The sequence below is a fragment of the Vanellus vanellus genome (assembly GCF_965231255.1).
Source record: "Vanellus vanellus genome assembly, contig: HAP1_SCAFFOLD_2219, whole genome shotgun sequence".
Lineage (NCBI taxonomy): Eukaryota > Metazoa > Chordata > Aves > Charadriiformes > Charadriidae > Vanellus > Vanellus vanellus.
In genome coordinates, this window is record NW_028126767.1 from 506 (window position 1) to 15,129 (window position 14,624).

At 67.0% G+C, this 14,624-nt stretch overlaps 1 protein-coding gene across 1 annotated transcript; it reads left to right on the plus strand.

Moving 5' to 3' along the window:
• Window positions 1–769: 769 nt before the first annotated feature.
• Window positions 770–13,172, plus strand: CAMK2B (calcium/calmodulin dependent protein kinase II beta; the record flags this gene model as incomplete). Its single annotated transcript, XM_082501495.1, has 11 exons — window positions 770–838; window positions 1,776–1,878; window positions 4,361–4,444; window positions 5,366–5,460; window positions 5,701–5,823; window positions 5,944–6,027; window positions 6,895–6,937; window positions 7,560–7,634; window positions 10,954–10,994; window positions 11,111–11,182; window positions 12,975–13,172. Coding segments are annotated over exons 1-11 (945 nt in total), but the record flags the coding sequence as incomplete, so codon positions are not given.
• Window positions 13,173–14,624: the final 1,452 nt, after the last annotated feature.

Consider the following 14,624-nt stretch of genomic DNA (forward strand, 5'->3'; position numbering starts at 1 on the left):
AGGTGACACCCCCAGAGGTGACCCCCCCAAGGGGTGACCCCCCCAGAGGTGACACTCCCAGAGTTGAACCCCCCCAAGGGGTTACCCCCCCAGGAGTGACACCCCAGGGGTAACACCCCCAGTGGTGACCCCCCCAGGCAGTGACAGCCCCCCCAGAGGTGACACCCCCAGGGGTGAACCCCAGAGATGACCCCCCAGAGGTGACACCCCCAGAGGTGACCCCCCCAGGGGTGAACCCCAGACATGACACCCCCAGACATGACACCCCCAGAGGTGACACCCCCAGAGGTGACCCCCCCAAGGGGTGACCCCCCCAGAGGTGACACTCCCAGAGTTGAACCCCCCCAAGGGGTTACCCCCCCAGGAGTGACACCCCAGGGGTAACACCCCCAGTGGTGACCCCCCCAGGCAGTGACAGCCCCCCCAGAGGTGACACCCCCAGGGGTGAACCCCAGAGATGACCCCCCAGAGGTGACACCCCCAGAGGTGACCCCCCCAGACTTGCCCCCCCCAGGGGTGACCCCCCCCCACCCCAAGAAGGTGCACGGGTGAGTGGGTGGGGGGGTGTGTGTGCCACGCTCAGCACAACCCCCCCTCCCCCAATACGAGATCACCACTTGTTTTTTAGGGTCCCCCCCGCTGTGCCCCGTGGGGGGGGAACGGGGGACTGGTTTGGGGGGGGCAGTGGGGGAGGTGGTGGCGGGGGGGGGGGACAGCGTGTCCCTGACACCCCCCCCCTCCCCCCCCCGCGATGTTTGCACGCAGCCACTGCATCCAGCAGATCCTGGAGGCCGTCCTCCACTGTCACCAAATGGGGGTCGTCCACAGGGACCTCAAGGTGGGTGTCCGTCCGTCCGTCCCCCCTCCGCGTCCGTCTGTCCGTCCCTCTGCACAGGGTGATCCCCCCCCCCCCCTCAATGTCCCTTGGGAAGAGAGGCGGGGGGGGGGGGTTGGCTTGGTGTGTCCCCGACCCCCCCCCCCCCCCCCGAGGTCCCCCTGGTTTGGGGGGTCCCCACTGCTCTGAAGGTCCCCCAGCTGCCATCTCCCCTTTCTGGGGTTGTGTTTAACAACACACCACACCCCCCCAACTGCTGCTCACCCCCCCCCTCTTGCAGGGGGGAGGGGGGGAATCACTGAGGTCCCCCTGGTTTGGGGGGTCCCCACTGCTCTGAGGTCCCCCAGCTGCCATCTCCCCTTTCTGGGGGGGTATTTGACACCCCCCCCAACTGCTGCTCACCCCCCCCCTTCCCATCCTCTTGCGGGGGGGAGGGGGAGAATCACTGTGGTCCCCCTGGTTTGGGGGGTCCCCACTGCTCTGAGGTCCCCCAGCTGCCATCTCCCCTTTCGGGGGGGGTATTTGACACCCCCCCCCCCAACTGCTGCTCACTCCCCCCCCCTTCTTATCCTCTTGCAGGGGGGAGGGGGGGAATCACTGAGGTCCCCCTGGTTTGGGGGGTCCCCACTGCTCTGAGGTCCCCCAGCTGCCATCTCCCCTTTCTGGGGGTGTGTTTGACACATCCCCCCCCCCCCAACTGCTGCTCACCCCCCCCCCACTTCCCACCACGTTGGGATGGCGGGTGGGGGGGGACACGGGGTGACGCCGGACACGGGGCTGTGGCAGCCGGGCGGGTGGCACGGGGGCTGGCAGAGGGGCAGCACTGCAAAGTCCCCTCTGTGTGTGTGTGTGTGTGTGTGTGTGTGTGCGCGCGCGTGCGTGTGTGTGTGTGTCCCCTGTGCCCCCCCCTCCGCCCCCAACCTGGCACTGCCCGCGCCAGCCCGAGAACCTGCTCCTGGCCAGCAAGTGCAAAGGGGCGGCGGTGAAGTTGGCCGACTTCGGCCTCGCCATCGAGGTCCAGGGGGACCAGCAGGCATGGTTCGGTGAGTGCCACCTCCTCCCCGCCCCTGCCACCACCCTGTCCCCTGCCCGCCTCCCCCCAGCCCCCCCCCCGCCCAACATCTCGCTGGCACCTGCCCACCGCGTCCCTGCCCTGTGCCCATGGTGGCCCACCATGTCCCTGTCCTGTGCCCACCATGTCCTTGCTCTGTGCCCATGGTGGCCCACCATGTTACTGTCCCATGACCACCATGTCCCTGCCCTGTGCCCAGGACATCCCAGCACATCCCTGCCCTGTGCCCACCACGTCCATTCCCTATGGCCATGGTGGCCCACCATGTCCTAGTCCTGTGCCCACCATGTCCTTGCCCTGTGCCCATGGTGGCTCACCATGTCCCTATCCTGTGAACACCGTGTCCTTGCTCTGTGACCATGGTGGCCCACCATGTCCCTGTCCCATGACCACCATGTCCTTGCCCTGTGGCCATGGTGGGCCACCATGTCCTAGTCCTGTGCCCACCATGTCCTTGCCCTGTGCCCATGGTGGCCCACCATGTCCCTATCCTGTGAACACCGTGTCCTTGCTCTGTGACCATGGTGGCCCACCATGTCCTAGCCCTGTGCCCATGGTGGCTCACCATGTCCCTATCCTGTGAACACCGTGTCCTTGCTCTGTGACCATGGTGGCCCACCATGTCCCTGTCCCATGACCACCATGTCCTTGCCCTGTGGCCATGGTGGGCCACCATGTCCTAGTCCTGTGCCCACCATGTCCTTGCCCTGTGCCCATGGTGGCCCACCATGTCCCTATCCTGTGAACACCGTGTTCTTGCTCTGTGACCATGATGGCCCACCATGTCCTAGCCCTGTGCCCATGGTGGCTCACCATGTCCCTATCCTGTGAACACCGTGTCCTTGCTCTGTGACCATGGTGGCCCACCATGTCCCTGTCCCATGACCACCATGTCCTTGCCCTGTGGCCATGGTGGGCCACCATGTCCTAGTCCTGTGCCCACCATGTCCTTGCCCTGTGCCCATGGTGGCCCACCATGTCCCTATCCTGTGAACACCGTGTTCTTGCTCTGTGACCATGGTGGCCCACCATGTCCTAGCCCTGTGCCCATGGTGGCTCACCATGTCCCTATCCTGTGAACACCATGTCCTTGCTCTGTGACCATGGTGGCCCACCATGTCCCTGTCCCATGACCACCATGTCCTTGCCCTGTGGCCATGGTGGGCCACCATGTCCTAGTCCTGTGCCCACCATGTCCTTGCCCTGTGCCCATGGTGGCCCACCATGTCCCTATCCTGTGAACACCGTGTTCTTGCTCTGTGACCATGGTGGCCCACCATGTCCTAGCCCTGTGCCCATGGTGGCTCACCATGTCCCTATCCTGTGAACACCGTGTCCTTGCTCTGTGACCATGGTGGCCCACCATGTCCCTGTCCCATGACCACCATGTCCTTGCCCTGTGGCCATGGTGGGCCACCATGTCCTAGTCCTGTGCCCACCATGTCCTTGCCCTGTGCCCATGGTGGCCCACCATGTCCCTATCCTGTGAACACCGTGTCCTTGCTCTGTGACCATGGTGGCCCACCATGTCCCTGTCCCGTGCCCACCGCGTCCCTTCCCTGTGCCCATGGTGGACGCCATGCCTACTGTGTCCCTGCCCTGTGCCCAGCACATTCCAGCACATCCCTGCCCCGTGCCCATGGTGGCCCACCATGGCCCTGTCCCATGCCCACCGTGTCCCTGCCCTGTGCCCAAGACATCCCAGCACATCCCTGCCCTGTGCCCATGGTGGCCCACCATGGCCCTGTCCCATGACCACAGTGTCCCTGCCCTATGCCCATGGTGGCCCACCATGTTACTGTCCCATAACCACCGTGTCCTTGCCATGTGCCCACAGTGGCACACCATGTCCCTGCCCTGTGCCCATGGTGGCCCACCATGTCCCTGGCCCATGCCCACCGTGTCCCTGCCCTGTGCCCATGGTGGCACACCATGTCCCTGTCCTGTGCCCATGGTGGCCCACCATGGCCCTCTCCCATGCCCACCGTGTCCCTGCCCTGTGCCCATGGTGGCCCACCATGTCCCTGCCCCATGACCACCACGTCCCTGCCCTGTGCCCATGGTGGCCCACCATGTCCCTGCCCATGCCCACCATGTCCCTGCCCATGACCACCACGTCCCTGCCCTGTGCCCATGTTGGCCCACCATGTCCCTGCCCGTGACCACCATGTCCCTGCCTGGCCCTGCCCTGTGCCCACCAACTACCCCTGTGCCCACCATGTCCCTGCCCTGTGCCCAGCACATCCCTGTCCCGTGCCCACCGAGTCCCCCTGTGCCCACCATGTCCCCCTGTGCCCACCACGTCCCCCAGTGCCCCTCTCCTCACCCAGCACATCCCTGCCCCGTGCCTGCGCCCCAGTCCCATTCCCGCCACATCCTGCCCCGTCCCCGTCCCCGTCCCCGTCCCCGTGCCCGCGCCGTGCCCGCCGTGGCTCAGCTGCTCTCCGTGCCAGGCTTCGCGGGCACGCCCGGCTACCTCTCCCCCGAAGTCCTGCGCAAAGAAGCCTATGGCAAACCCGTGGACATCTGGGCATGCGGTAAGTGTCCGTCCCGGCCTCGTCCCCACCTCACCCCCTTCCCGACCCCTTCCCAGTCCCATCCCGGTCCCCATCCCGCTCCCACCCTCTCCCCTTCCTGGCTCCATCCTAGTCCCATCCCGTTCCCATCCCAGTCTCATCTTGATGCCCACCCCAGTTCCATGCTGGTCCCATCCCAGTTCCTGTCCCAGACCTATCCCAGTCTTCAACCGTGTCCCAATCCTGTCCCTGTCCCCTTCTCCATCCTGGTCCCATCCCTCTCCCCATCCTGGTGCTGCCCCCTTCTCCATCCCCCTCCCTGTCCTGATCCCACCCTGTCCCCATCCCGGTGCTGTCCCCTTTATCCTGGTCCCATCCCAGTCCCCATCCCAGTGCTGTCCCCTTTATCCTGGTCCCTTCCCAGTCCCCATCCCGGTGCTGTCCCCTTTATCCTGGTCCCGTCCCAGTCCCCATGCTGGTCCCACCCTGTCCCCATCCCGGTGCTGTCCCCTTTATCCTGGTCCTGTCCCAGTCCCCATGCTGGTCCCACACTGTCCCCATCCCAGTCCCCATGCTGGTCCCGTCCCAGTCCCCATCCCAGTGCTGTCCCCTTTATCCTGGTCCCATCCCAGTCCCCATCCCAGTCCCACCCTGTCCCCATCCCAGTCCCCATGCTGGTCCCACCCTGTCCCCATCCCAGTGCTGTCCCCTTTATCCTGGTCCCATCCCTGTCCCCATCCCAGTGCTGTCCCCTTTATCCTGGTCCCATCCCAGTCCCCATGCTGGGGGACAGTGCCATCTGGAAGCCCTGGGGAGGCTGGCGCAGGGCCAGGCCATCATGGGGACCCCGCTGTCCCTGGGCTGGGCTGGAGGGAGCCACGGGGGAGGATGGCTGTCCCCGTGTCCCCTCCTCCAGCCCTGACCTGGCTCTCCCTCGCCCAGGTGTCATCCTGTACATCTTGCTGGTGGGCTACCCGCCGTTTTGGGACGAGGACCAGCATAAACTTTACCAACAGATCAAGGCCGGTGCCTACGACGTAAGTCCCCAGTGCCAGGCGTCCCTCGCGCTGCGGCCGGCCGGTCCGTTCACTCTGGAACCTACTGAGGACCGCTACGGCTAATCCCCACCAGGCAGAGCCTGTGGGATGGGCTTTGAGCCCCGTCTCTGGTGGCTGGTCGGGGGACACACGGGGCGGTGGAGGTGCCGTGGGGCTACCCCCTCCCAAGTTGTCATCCTGCCATGTCCCCGTGTCCCATCCCGTCCCCTCCGCCCGCAGTTCCCTTCACCCGAGTGGGACACTGTCACCCCCGAAGCGAAAAACCTCATCAACCAGATGCTGACCATCAACCCCGCCAAGCGCATCACAGCCCACGAAGCCCTCAAGCACCCGTGGGTCTGCGTAAGTACTGCTGCCCCCCCTTTTCCCCCCCCCTGCTGGTGTCCCCCCCGCTGTGCGTGTCCCCTCCGGTGACCACCGACGCCTCCGCTGACCCCCTTTGTGTGTGTCCCCCCCCCGCAGCAACGCTCCACCGTGGCCTCCATGATGCACAGGCAGGAGACGGTAGAGTGTCTGAAAAAGTTCAACGCCCGGAGGAAGCTCAAGGTGAGGTCTTCTCCCCCCCCCCTCCGCGCTCAGCACCATCCTGCCCATCGCCGGGGCTTTGCCGCGGTCCCATCCCGGTGGGAGCCAGGGCAGCGCGGTCTCATCCTGCCCCTGCCCGGCGTGGCACCCTGCGCCATGGTCCCATGCCGGCCGTGCCTGGCATGTCACATCGTGACACAGCCCCATCCTGCACCCCCCCGTCCCACCGCCCCCCCCTCCGGGGCCCGATCCTGCATCCCCCGTCCCATCGCCCCCTCCCGGTGCTTGATCCTGCACCCCCCTGTCTCAGGGCCCGATTCTGCGCCCTCTGTCCCACCGCCCCCCCTCTGGGGCCCGATCCGGCACCCCCTGTCCCAGGGCCCGATCCTGCACCCCCGTCCCTTTGCCCCCTCCAGGGACCTGATCCTGTACCCCCCATACCACGGCCCGATCCTTCACCCCCCGTCCCTTTGCCCCCTCCCAGGGCCCGATCCTGCACCCCCTGTATCAGGGTCCGATCCTGCACCCCCCGTCCCATCGCCCCCTCCCGGGGACCGATCCTGCACCCCCGTGTCTCAGGGCCCGATTCTGCACCCCCATCCGATCGCCCCCCTGCCAGGGCCCGATCCTGCACCCCCTGTCCCAGAGCCTGATCTTGCACCCTGTCCCTTTGCCCCCTCCAGGGACCCGATCCTGTACCCCTTGTACCATGGCCCGATCCTTCATCCCCCATCCCTTTGCCCCCTCCCAGGGCCCGATACTGCACCCCCCTGTATCAGGGCCCGATCCTGCACCCCCCATCCCATCCCATCACCCCATCCAATGGCCCCATCCTGCACCCCCCCACCCCAGGGCCTCATTCTGCCCCCCTCCCTCCCTCCCTTACAGGGCGCCATCCTCACCACCATGTTGGCCACCAGGAACTTCTCAGGTAAGGGGGCGCTCCCGCTGGCCGGGGGGGGCCGGGAGGCCGAAGCCCCCCCCGCCTGCAGCCCCCACCGAGGCCGGTGCCCCCCCTCCCCCCCTCTCTCTGTCGCTGTCTTTCTCTCTTTCTCCCCCCCCCCCTCCTTAATCCCCCCCTTCCCCCCCCCCATTTTTTCCCTGTCGGCGAGGACGGGGGCATGCGTTAGCCAAGGGGGAGGGGGGGGGCAGGATCCGCCCCCCCCCCCTCCGCCCCACGCACACAGCAGCAGGTAGTGCCCGGTCCCTATGTCCCCCCCCCCTCCACCCCCCCCCACCCCCGGGGGCCGGGTAGTAGGGGGGGGAGGGGGGGGGAGGGAACGGGGACACGGGGGAGGGTGAGGAGGGGGGGGGACGACGACGACACACACACAACGACAGAGCAGCACCAGCTCCCTCCAGGCCTGAGGCCGGGGTGATGGGCACCCCAGGATTTGATATTGGGGGAAGAAGGGGGGGGGGGGAAGAAATGGGGGTCCAGGCTGCAGCATCCCCCTCCCCCCCCCCCCAACCTGCCCCCCCCCCCCCCCCCCTTTAACAGGAGCTCTGCTCCCTTTCTCTCTCCTCTCTCGCTCGCTCGCTCCTGCCCGCAGTGGGCAGACAGACCACCGCTCCTCCGACCATGTCGGCGGCCGCCGCCGGGGCCCCCCTGGGGCTGGTGGAACAAGGTAGACGCGTCCGTAAAGGGGGGGCCCTCCCCCCCCCCCAACCCCCCCACCTCCGTGGGGCATCTCCCCCCCCATCCCCATCCCCATTTTTTCCCCCCTGGCCCCGCTTGGTTTCTGTGTGTTTCCTTCCCACCTCCAGTCCCCGTTTCCCTCCCCCCCCCCCCCCCAACCATCCTCTTCCTCCCCCCAACGGGTTTCGGGTGCCCTCCTCGGAAATCGGAGCGCATGCATGGCCCCCCCCCCCCGCATTGCCTTCCCCCCCCTCCCCAGCCTCTCCCCCTCCCCACGGGGACCGAGAGATGCCACTGTCCCACACACCGCCCCCCCGCTGTCACACCACACACCCCCCCCAGCTGGTCCCAAGGGGGTCTCTGCGCCCCCCCCCACCGCCTCCCGCAGTGCTTGCCCCCCCCCACCCCCCCCATCTCGGGGGGGGGGCTGCTTGGGTGCTTGTGCCCTCCTCAGGCCAGTTGTCCCTGGAGGGGGGGGGGGGGGCACAATGACACTGCGGTGACACCCTCAGGGGACCCCCGCCTGGGTCAGCAATGGGGAGTTTGGGGGGAGATAATTTTAGGGTGACACCCCCACCCCCCATTGCTCCCACCCCACAGCACTGCCCTCCCCCCCCCCCCGCCACCGCACACAGGGGACACACACCGGTGCATGTGGGGGGACAATCTGGCCGCATGTCCCCCTCCGCGTGTGTGTCCCCCCCACCATGCACATCCCCCCCACACCCCCCCCCAACCCTGGCATGTGCCCCCCCACCCACCCACACCCCCCCCGCATGTGTACCCCCCCCTCCGCATGGCTTCCTGAGAGATGCAGCCGGTGTTCGTGGCGCCGCGAAACACTCGGTGGGTCTTAAACCATGTGTGTCCCCCCCAAAAAAAGGGCTACAGCTGCCCCCCCCACCCCTTTGCCCGCCCCCCCCCCCCCCCTAATTCGGCTCTGGTTTAAACCCCCACCTCTCAGCGCCCGCCTGCTTTCAGAGGAGGGACCGGGACCCTTGGGGACACCCCGCCAGGGACCCCCATGGGGACATGGGTCCGCCGGGGGGGTGGCCGGGGGTGTCGCCTGCCCCCCCCCCCCCCTTCCCCCCCGCATTGGGTGCTGCTCCGTGCCACCCTGCTGTCACCAGACTTGTCACCGCACAGACCCCCCTCACCTCCATGATGCCGGTGGCCGGGGGGGGGGTGGGGTGTCCCCGAGCTCGGAGGATGCTCGAGGTGACCCTCCCACGCCTCCCCCCCCCCCCCCCCAGCCACTTGCCCCACCATACTCCCCCCCAACCCCCCCCACTGGCCAGAGATCGCGATAGTAGTGACAGATTTCCCCCCCGCCCCGCACAGTCCTCGTCCCCCTGCAGGGTCACACCGGGGGGGGGGGGGGGCACAGGGGGCCGCCCCCCACCCCCACCCCCCGGACTCAAACTCATCTTTTTATATATTTTTTTTTTATGTTTTTCCCTTTTTCCTCCTTTTCTTCCCTTTTCTCTCTTGCCCCCCCCCCCCCTTTCTCTCTTGCTTTCCTCTCTGCATTTCTCCAAGGTAAGCCTGTTCCCCCCCCCACCACGTGGGGGCCACCAGGATGGGGATCCCCCCCCCTCCAGCTCATGTCTGTGTGTCCCGGGATGGGGACACCCCCCCCCCAGGATGGGGACCACCCCAGGTTGAGGACCCCTGCCAGGATGGGAACCCACCCCCCCCAGGATGGGGACACACCCCCCCCAGGGTGGAAACAGCCCCAGGATGGGGACATCCCTCCCAGGATGGGGACACAACCCCCCCAGCATGGGGACACCCCCAGGATGAGGACATCCCTCCCAGGGTGGGGACAGTCCCTCCAGGGTGGGGACACCCCCAGGTTGGGGACATCCTTCCCAGGATCAGGACAGCCCCCCTAGAGTGGGGACAGCCCCCCCAGGGTAGGGACAGTCCCTCCAGTGTGGGGACACCCTCAGGATGGGGACATCCTCCCCAGGGTGGGGACAGCCCTCCCAGAGTGGGGACACCCCCAGGTTGGGGACACCCCCCCCAGGGTGGGGACAGCCCTCCCAGACTGGGGACACCCCCAGGTTGGGGACACCCCCCCCAGGGTGGGAACACCCCCAGGTTGGGGACATCCTTCCCAGGATCGGGACAGCCCCCCTAGAGTGGGGACAGCCCCCCCAGGGTAGGGACAGTCCCTCCAGCGTGGGGACACCCTCAGGATGGGGACATCCTCCCCAGGGTGGGGACAGCCCTCCCAGAGTGGGGACACCCCCAGGTTGGGGACACCCCCCCCAGGGTGGGGACAGCCCCCCCCAGGGCGGGGACACCCCCAGGAAGGAGACATTCCCCTAGATTGGGGACACCCCCAGGATGGGGACAGCCCCTCCCCCGGATGGGGACACACACCCCCCAGTATGGGGACACCCCCCAGGATGGGGACAGAGCCTCCAGGGTGGGGACACCCCGAGGCTGGGGACAGCTCCCTAGATTGGGGACACCCCCCCTAAGGATGGGGACAACCCCCCAGGATGGGGACAGCCCCTCCAGGGTTGGGACACCCTCCCTAAGAATGGGGACACCCCCAGGATGGGGACATCCCCCCCAGCATGGGGACAGCCCCCCCCCAGGATGGGGACACACACACCCCCCAGTATGGGGACACCCCCCCAGTATGGGGACACCCCCCCAGGATGGGGACAGCCCCTCCAGGGTTGGGACACCCCCAGGTTGGGGACAGCCCCCTAGATTGGGGACACCACCCCTAAGGATGGGGACACCCCCAGGATGGGGACATCCCCCCCAGGATGGGGACAGCCCCTCCAGGGTTGGGACACCCTCTCTAAGAATGGGGACACCCCCAGGATGGGGACAGCCCCCCCCCGGATGGGGACACCCCCCCAGGATGGGGACAGCCCCCTAGATAGGGGACACCACCCCTAAGGATGGGGACACCCCCAGGATGGGGACATCCCCCCCAGAATGGGGACAGCCCTCCAGGATGGGGACACACCCCCAGGATGGGGACAGCCCCCCCAGGATGGGGACAGCCCCCCAGCATGGGGACAGCCCCCTAGATAGGGGACACCCCCCCTAAGGATGGGGACACCCCCAGGATGGGGACACCCCCCTCCCAGCGTATGTGCCCCCCCACCACCAACACTGGGGTGGCAAGCGCTGCCTGCACCCGGGGAGGGGGGGGGGGGGGCATATGGGTGGGGGGCCAGAGATGGGTGTCGGGGGGGGACACACGGACAAGATACACGATGTCCCTTGTCCCCAGGGGAGGGGACAGATGCTGACGCTTTGTGTGTCGTCCCCCCCCGCAGCAGCTAAGAGCTTACTGAACAAGAAGGCAGACGGCGTGAAGGTGAGTGGCAGCGGGGGGGGGGGACACCTGGGGGAGGGGGGGACACAGAGCCACCCCCATATGTCGCTGAGTCGTGTCCCCCCCCTTCTCTCTGTATGTCCCCCCCCTTCCTCCAGCCCCAGACCAACAGCACCAAAGGCAGCGCCGGTGTCACCAGCCCCAAGGGGACACTCCCGCCCGCCGCGCTGGTAGGTGACACATCGCCCCCCATCCCCCCCCCGCAGCCCCCCCCCCGCATCCATCCCACCATCCCATCCCATCCATCGTCATCCCCCCCCCCCCCGCACCCCCACTCCCCCCCTCCCCGCCGCCGCGTCCAGCTGTCTGTCCAGCACGTCAGTCCCTGGATGAGGGCGGTGTCATGGGGATAGGGATGGAGGGGGGGGCGGGGGGGGGGGGCAGGATACGGGCACAGGGGTGTCCCCGCCGTGGGGACAACGAGGTGGGTACAGGATAGGGGCACAGGGGTGTCCCCACCGTACGGAGAAGGTGGGTACAGGGTACGGGCAGGATGATGCCACCACCATGGGGACAGCGAGACGGATGCGGGATGTGGCACAGAGGTGTCCCCACCATGGGGACAGTGGGTGCGGGATGTGGCACAGAGGTGTCCCCGCCATGGGGACAATGAGACGGGTGCGGGATGTGGCACAGAGGTGTCCCCGCCATGGGGACAGTGAGACTGGTGCAGGCGGTGGCACAGAGGTGTCCCCGCCATGGGGACAGTGGGTGCAGGATGTGGCACAGAGATGTCCCCACCATGGGGACAGTGAGATGGGTGCAGGATGTGGCACAGAGGTGTCCCCACCATAGGGACAGTGGGTGCGGGATGTGGCACAGAGGTGTCCCCACCATGGGGACAATGAGACGGGTGCGGGATGTGGCACAGAGGTGTCCCCGCCATGGGGACAGTGGGTGTGGGATGTGGCACAGAGGTGTCCCCACCATGGGGACAATGAGACGGGTGCGGGATGTGGCACAGAGGTGTCCCCGCCATGGGGACAGTGGGTGTGGGATGTGGCACAGAGGTGTCCCCACCATGGGGACAGTGAGACTGGTGCAGGATGTGGCAAAGACGTGTCCCCACCATGGGGACAGTGAGATGGGTGCAGGAGGTGGCAGAGAGGTGTCCCCACCATGGGGACAATGAGACGGGTGCGGGATGTGGCACAGAGGTGTCCCCGCCATGGGGACAATGAGACGGGTGCGGGATGTGGCACAGAGGTGTCCCCACCATAGGGACAGTGGGTGTAGGATGTGGCACAGAGGTGTCCCCACCATGGGGACAGCGGGTGCAGGATGTAGCACAGAGGTGTCCCCACCATGGGGACAGTGAGACGGGTGCGGGATGTGGCACAGAGGTGTCCCCACCATAGGGACAGTGGGTGTAGGATGTGGCACAGAGGTGTCCCCGCCATGGGGACAATGAGACGGGTGCGGGATGTGGCACAGAGGTGTCCCCACCATAGGGACAGTCGGTGTAGGATGTGGCACAGAGGTGTCCCCACCATGGGGACAGTGAGACGGGTACGGGATGTGGCACAGAGGTGTCCCCGCCATGGGGACAGTGAGACGGGTACGGGATGTGGCACAGAGGTGTCCCCGCCATGGGGACAGTGGGTGCGGGATGTAGCACAGAGGTGTCCCCACCATGGGGACAGTGGGTGCGGGATGTGGCACAGTGCTGTCCCTGCCATGGGGACAGTGGGTGCGGGATGTAGCACAGAGGTGTCCCCACCATGGGGACAGTGGGTGCGGGATGTGGCACAGAGATGTCCCCGCCATGGGGACAGCGGGTGCAGGATGTAGCACAGAGGTGTCCCCACCATGGGGACAGTGAGACGGGTGTGGGATGTGGCACAGAGATGTCCCCGCCATGGGGACAGCGGGTGCAGGATGTAGCACAGAGGTGTCCCCACCATGGGGACAGTGAGACGGGTGCGGGATGGGGGCACAGAGGTGTCCCCACCATGGGGACAGCGGGTGCGGGACGCGGGCAGTGGCATCCCTGGTGACATGGACGGCGAGGTGGGTGCAGGGTACGGGCACGGCGATGCTCCCACCACAGGGACGGCGAGGTGGGTGCAGGATGCGACCGTGGAGGTGCCCCGTCCTCCTGATGGCAAGGTGGGTGCAGGATACGGGCACGGGGATGCTGAGCGTGGCTCTGACGGTGCGGTAAGCGCGGGATGCGGACGTGAGGATCTCCGGTTGGTACTGTGAGCGCAGAACAGAGGTGAAGGGATGCTCAGCGCACGCGGTGAGTGCAGGATACGGCCGTGGGGATGCCCGACCGGTGCAGTAAGTGCGGGATGCGGGCAGAGGGATGCCCGGCTGGCACAGGGAGCGCGGGATGCGGACGTGAGGATGTCCGGTTGGTACTGTGAGTGCAGTACACAGACACAGAGATGCTCAGCGCACGCGGTGAGTGCAGGATACGGCTATGGGGATGCCCAACCGGTGCAGTAAGTGTTGGATACGGGCAGAGGGATGCCCGGCTGGCACAGGGAGCGCGGGATACGGACATGAGGATGTCCGGTTGGTACTGTGAGCGCAGAACAGAGGCGAAGGGATGCTCAGCGCACACGGTGAGTGCAGGATACGGGCAGAGGGATGCCCGACCGGTGCAGTAAGTGCGGGATGCGGGCAGAGGGATGCCCGGCTGGCACAGGGAGCGCGGGATGCGGGCTCGAGGATCTCCGGTTGGTACTGTGAGCGCAGAACAGAGGTGAAGGGATGCTCAGCGCATGCGGTGAGTGCAGGATACGGCCGTGGGGATGCCCAACCGGTGCAGTAAGTGCGGGATGCGGGCAGAGGGATGCCCGGCTGGCACAGGGAGCGCGGGATACGGACGTGAGGATGTCTGGTTGGTACTGTGAGTGCAGAACAGAGGCGAAGGGATGCTCAGCACACGCGGTGAGTGCAGGATACGGCCGTGGGGATGCCCAATCGGTGCAGTAAGTGCGGGATGCGGGCAGAGGGATGCCCGGCTGGCACAGGGAGCGCGGGATGCGGACGTGAGGATGTCCGGTTGGTACTGTGAGTGCAGTACACAGACACAGAGATGCTCAGCGCACACGGTGAGTGCAGGATACGGCCGTGGGGATGCCCAACCGGTGCAGTAAGTGTTGGATACGGGCAGAGGGATGCCCGGCTGGCACAGGGAGCGCGGGATACGGACGTGAGGATGTCCGGTTGGTACTGTGAGCGCAGAACAGAGGCGAAGGGATGCTCAGCGCACACAGCGAGTGCAGGATACGGGCACGGGGCTGCCCTCCACCACCTCGGCCTCCCCCGCTGCGTCTCTTCTCCCCCCCCCTTCCTCCCCGGCTCTCTCCTTTCTCTTTTCTTCCCCCCCCCCCCCCCCCCCCCCCCCCCAGCTCCCCCCCAGCCTCTGTCTTTCTGTGAATTAAACCATTTGGCTTTCGCTGGACTAATGACTCTCTGCTTCTCTCCCCCCCCCCCCCCGCCCCTCCCCGAATCCGGTCTGGGTCTCTCTTCGCCCCCGTCCGCGTGCCGCTCGCTCCCGTCATCCCCCAACTCCGTTGTGTCCGTCCCCCTCCCACCACCCCCCGGGCTCTCGCTTCCGACCCCCACCACCCCCCCACCCACCCCCCCACTACCACCACC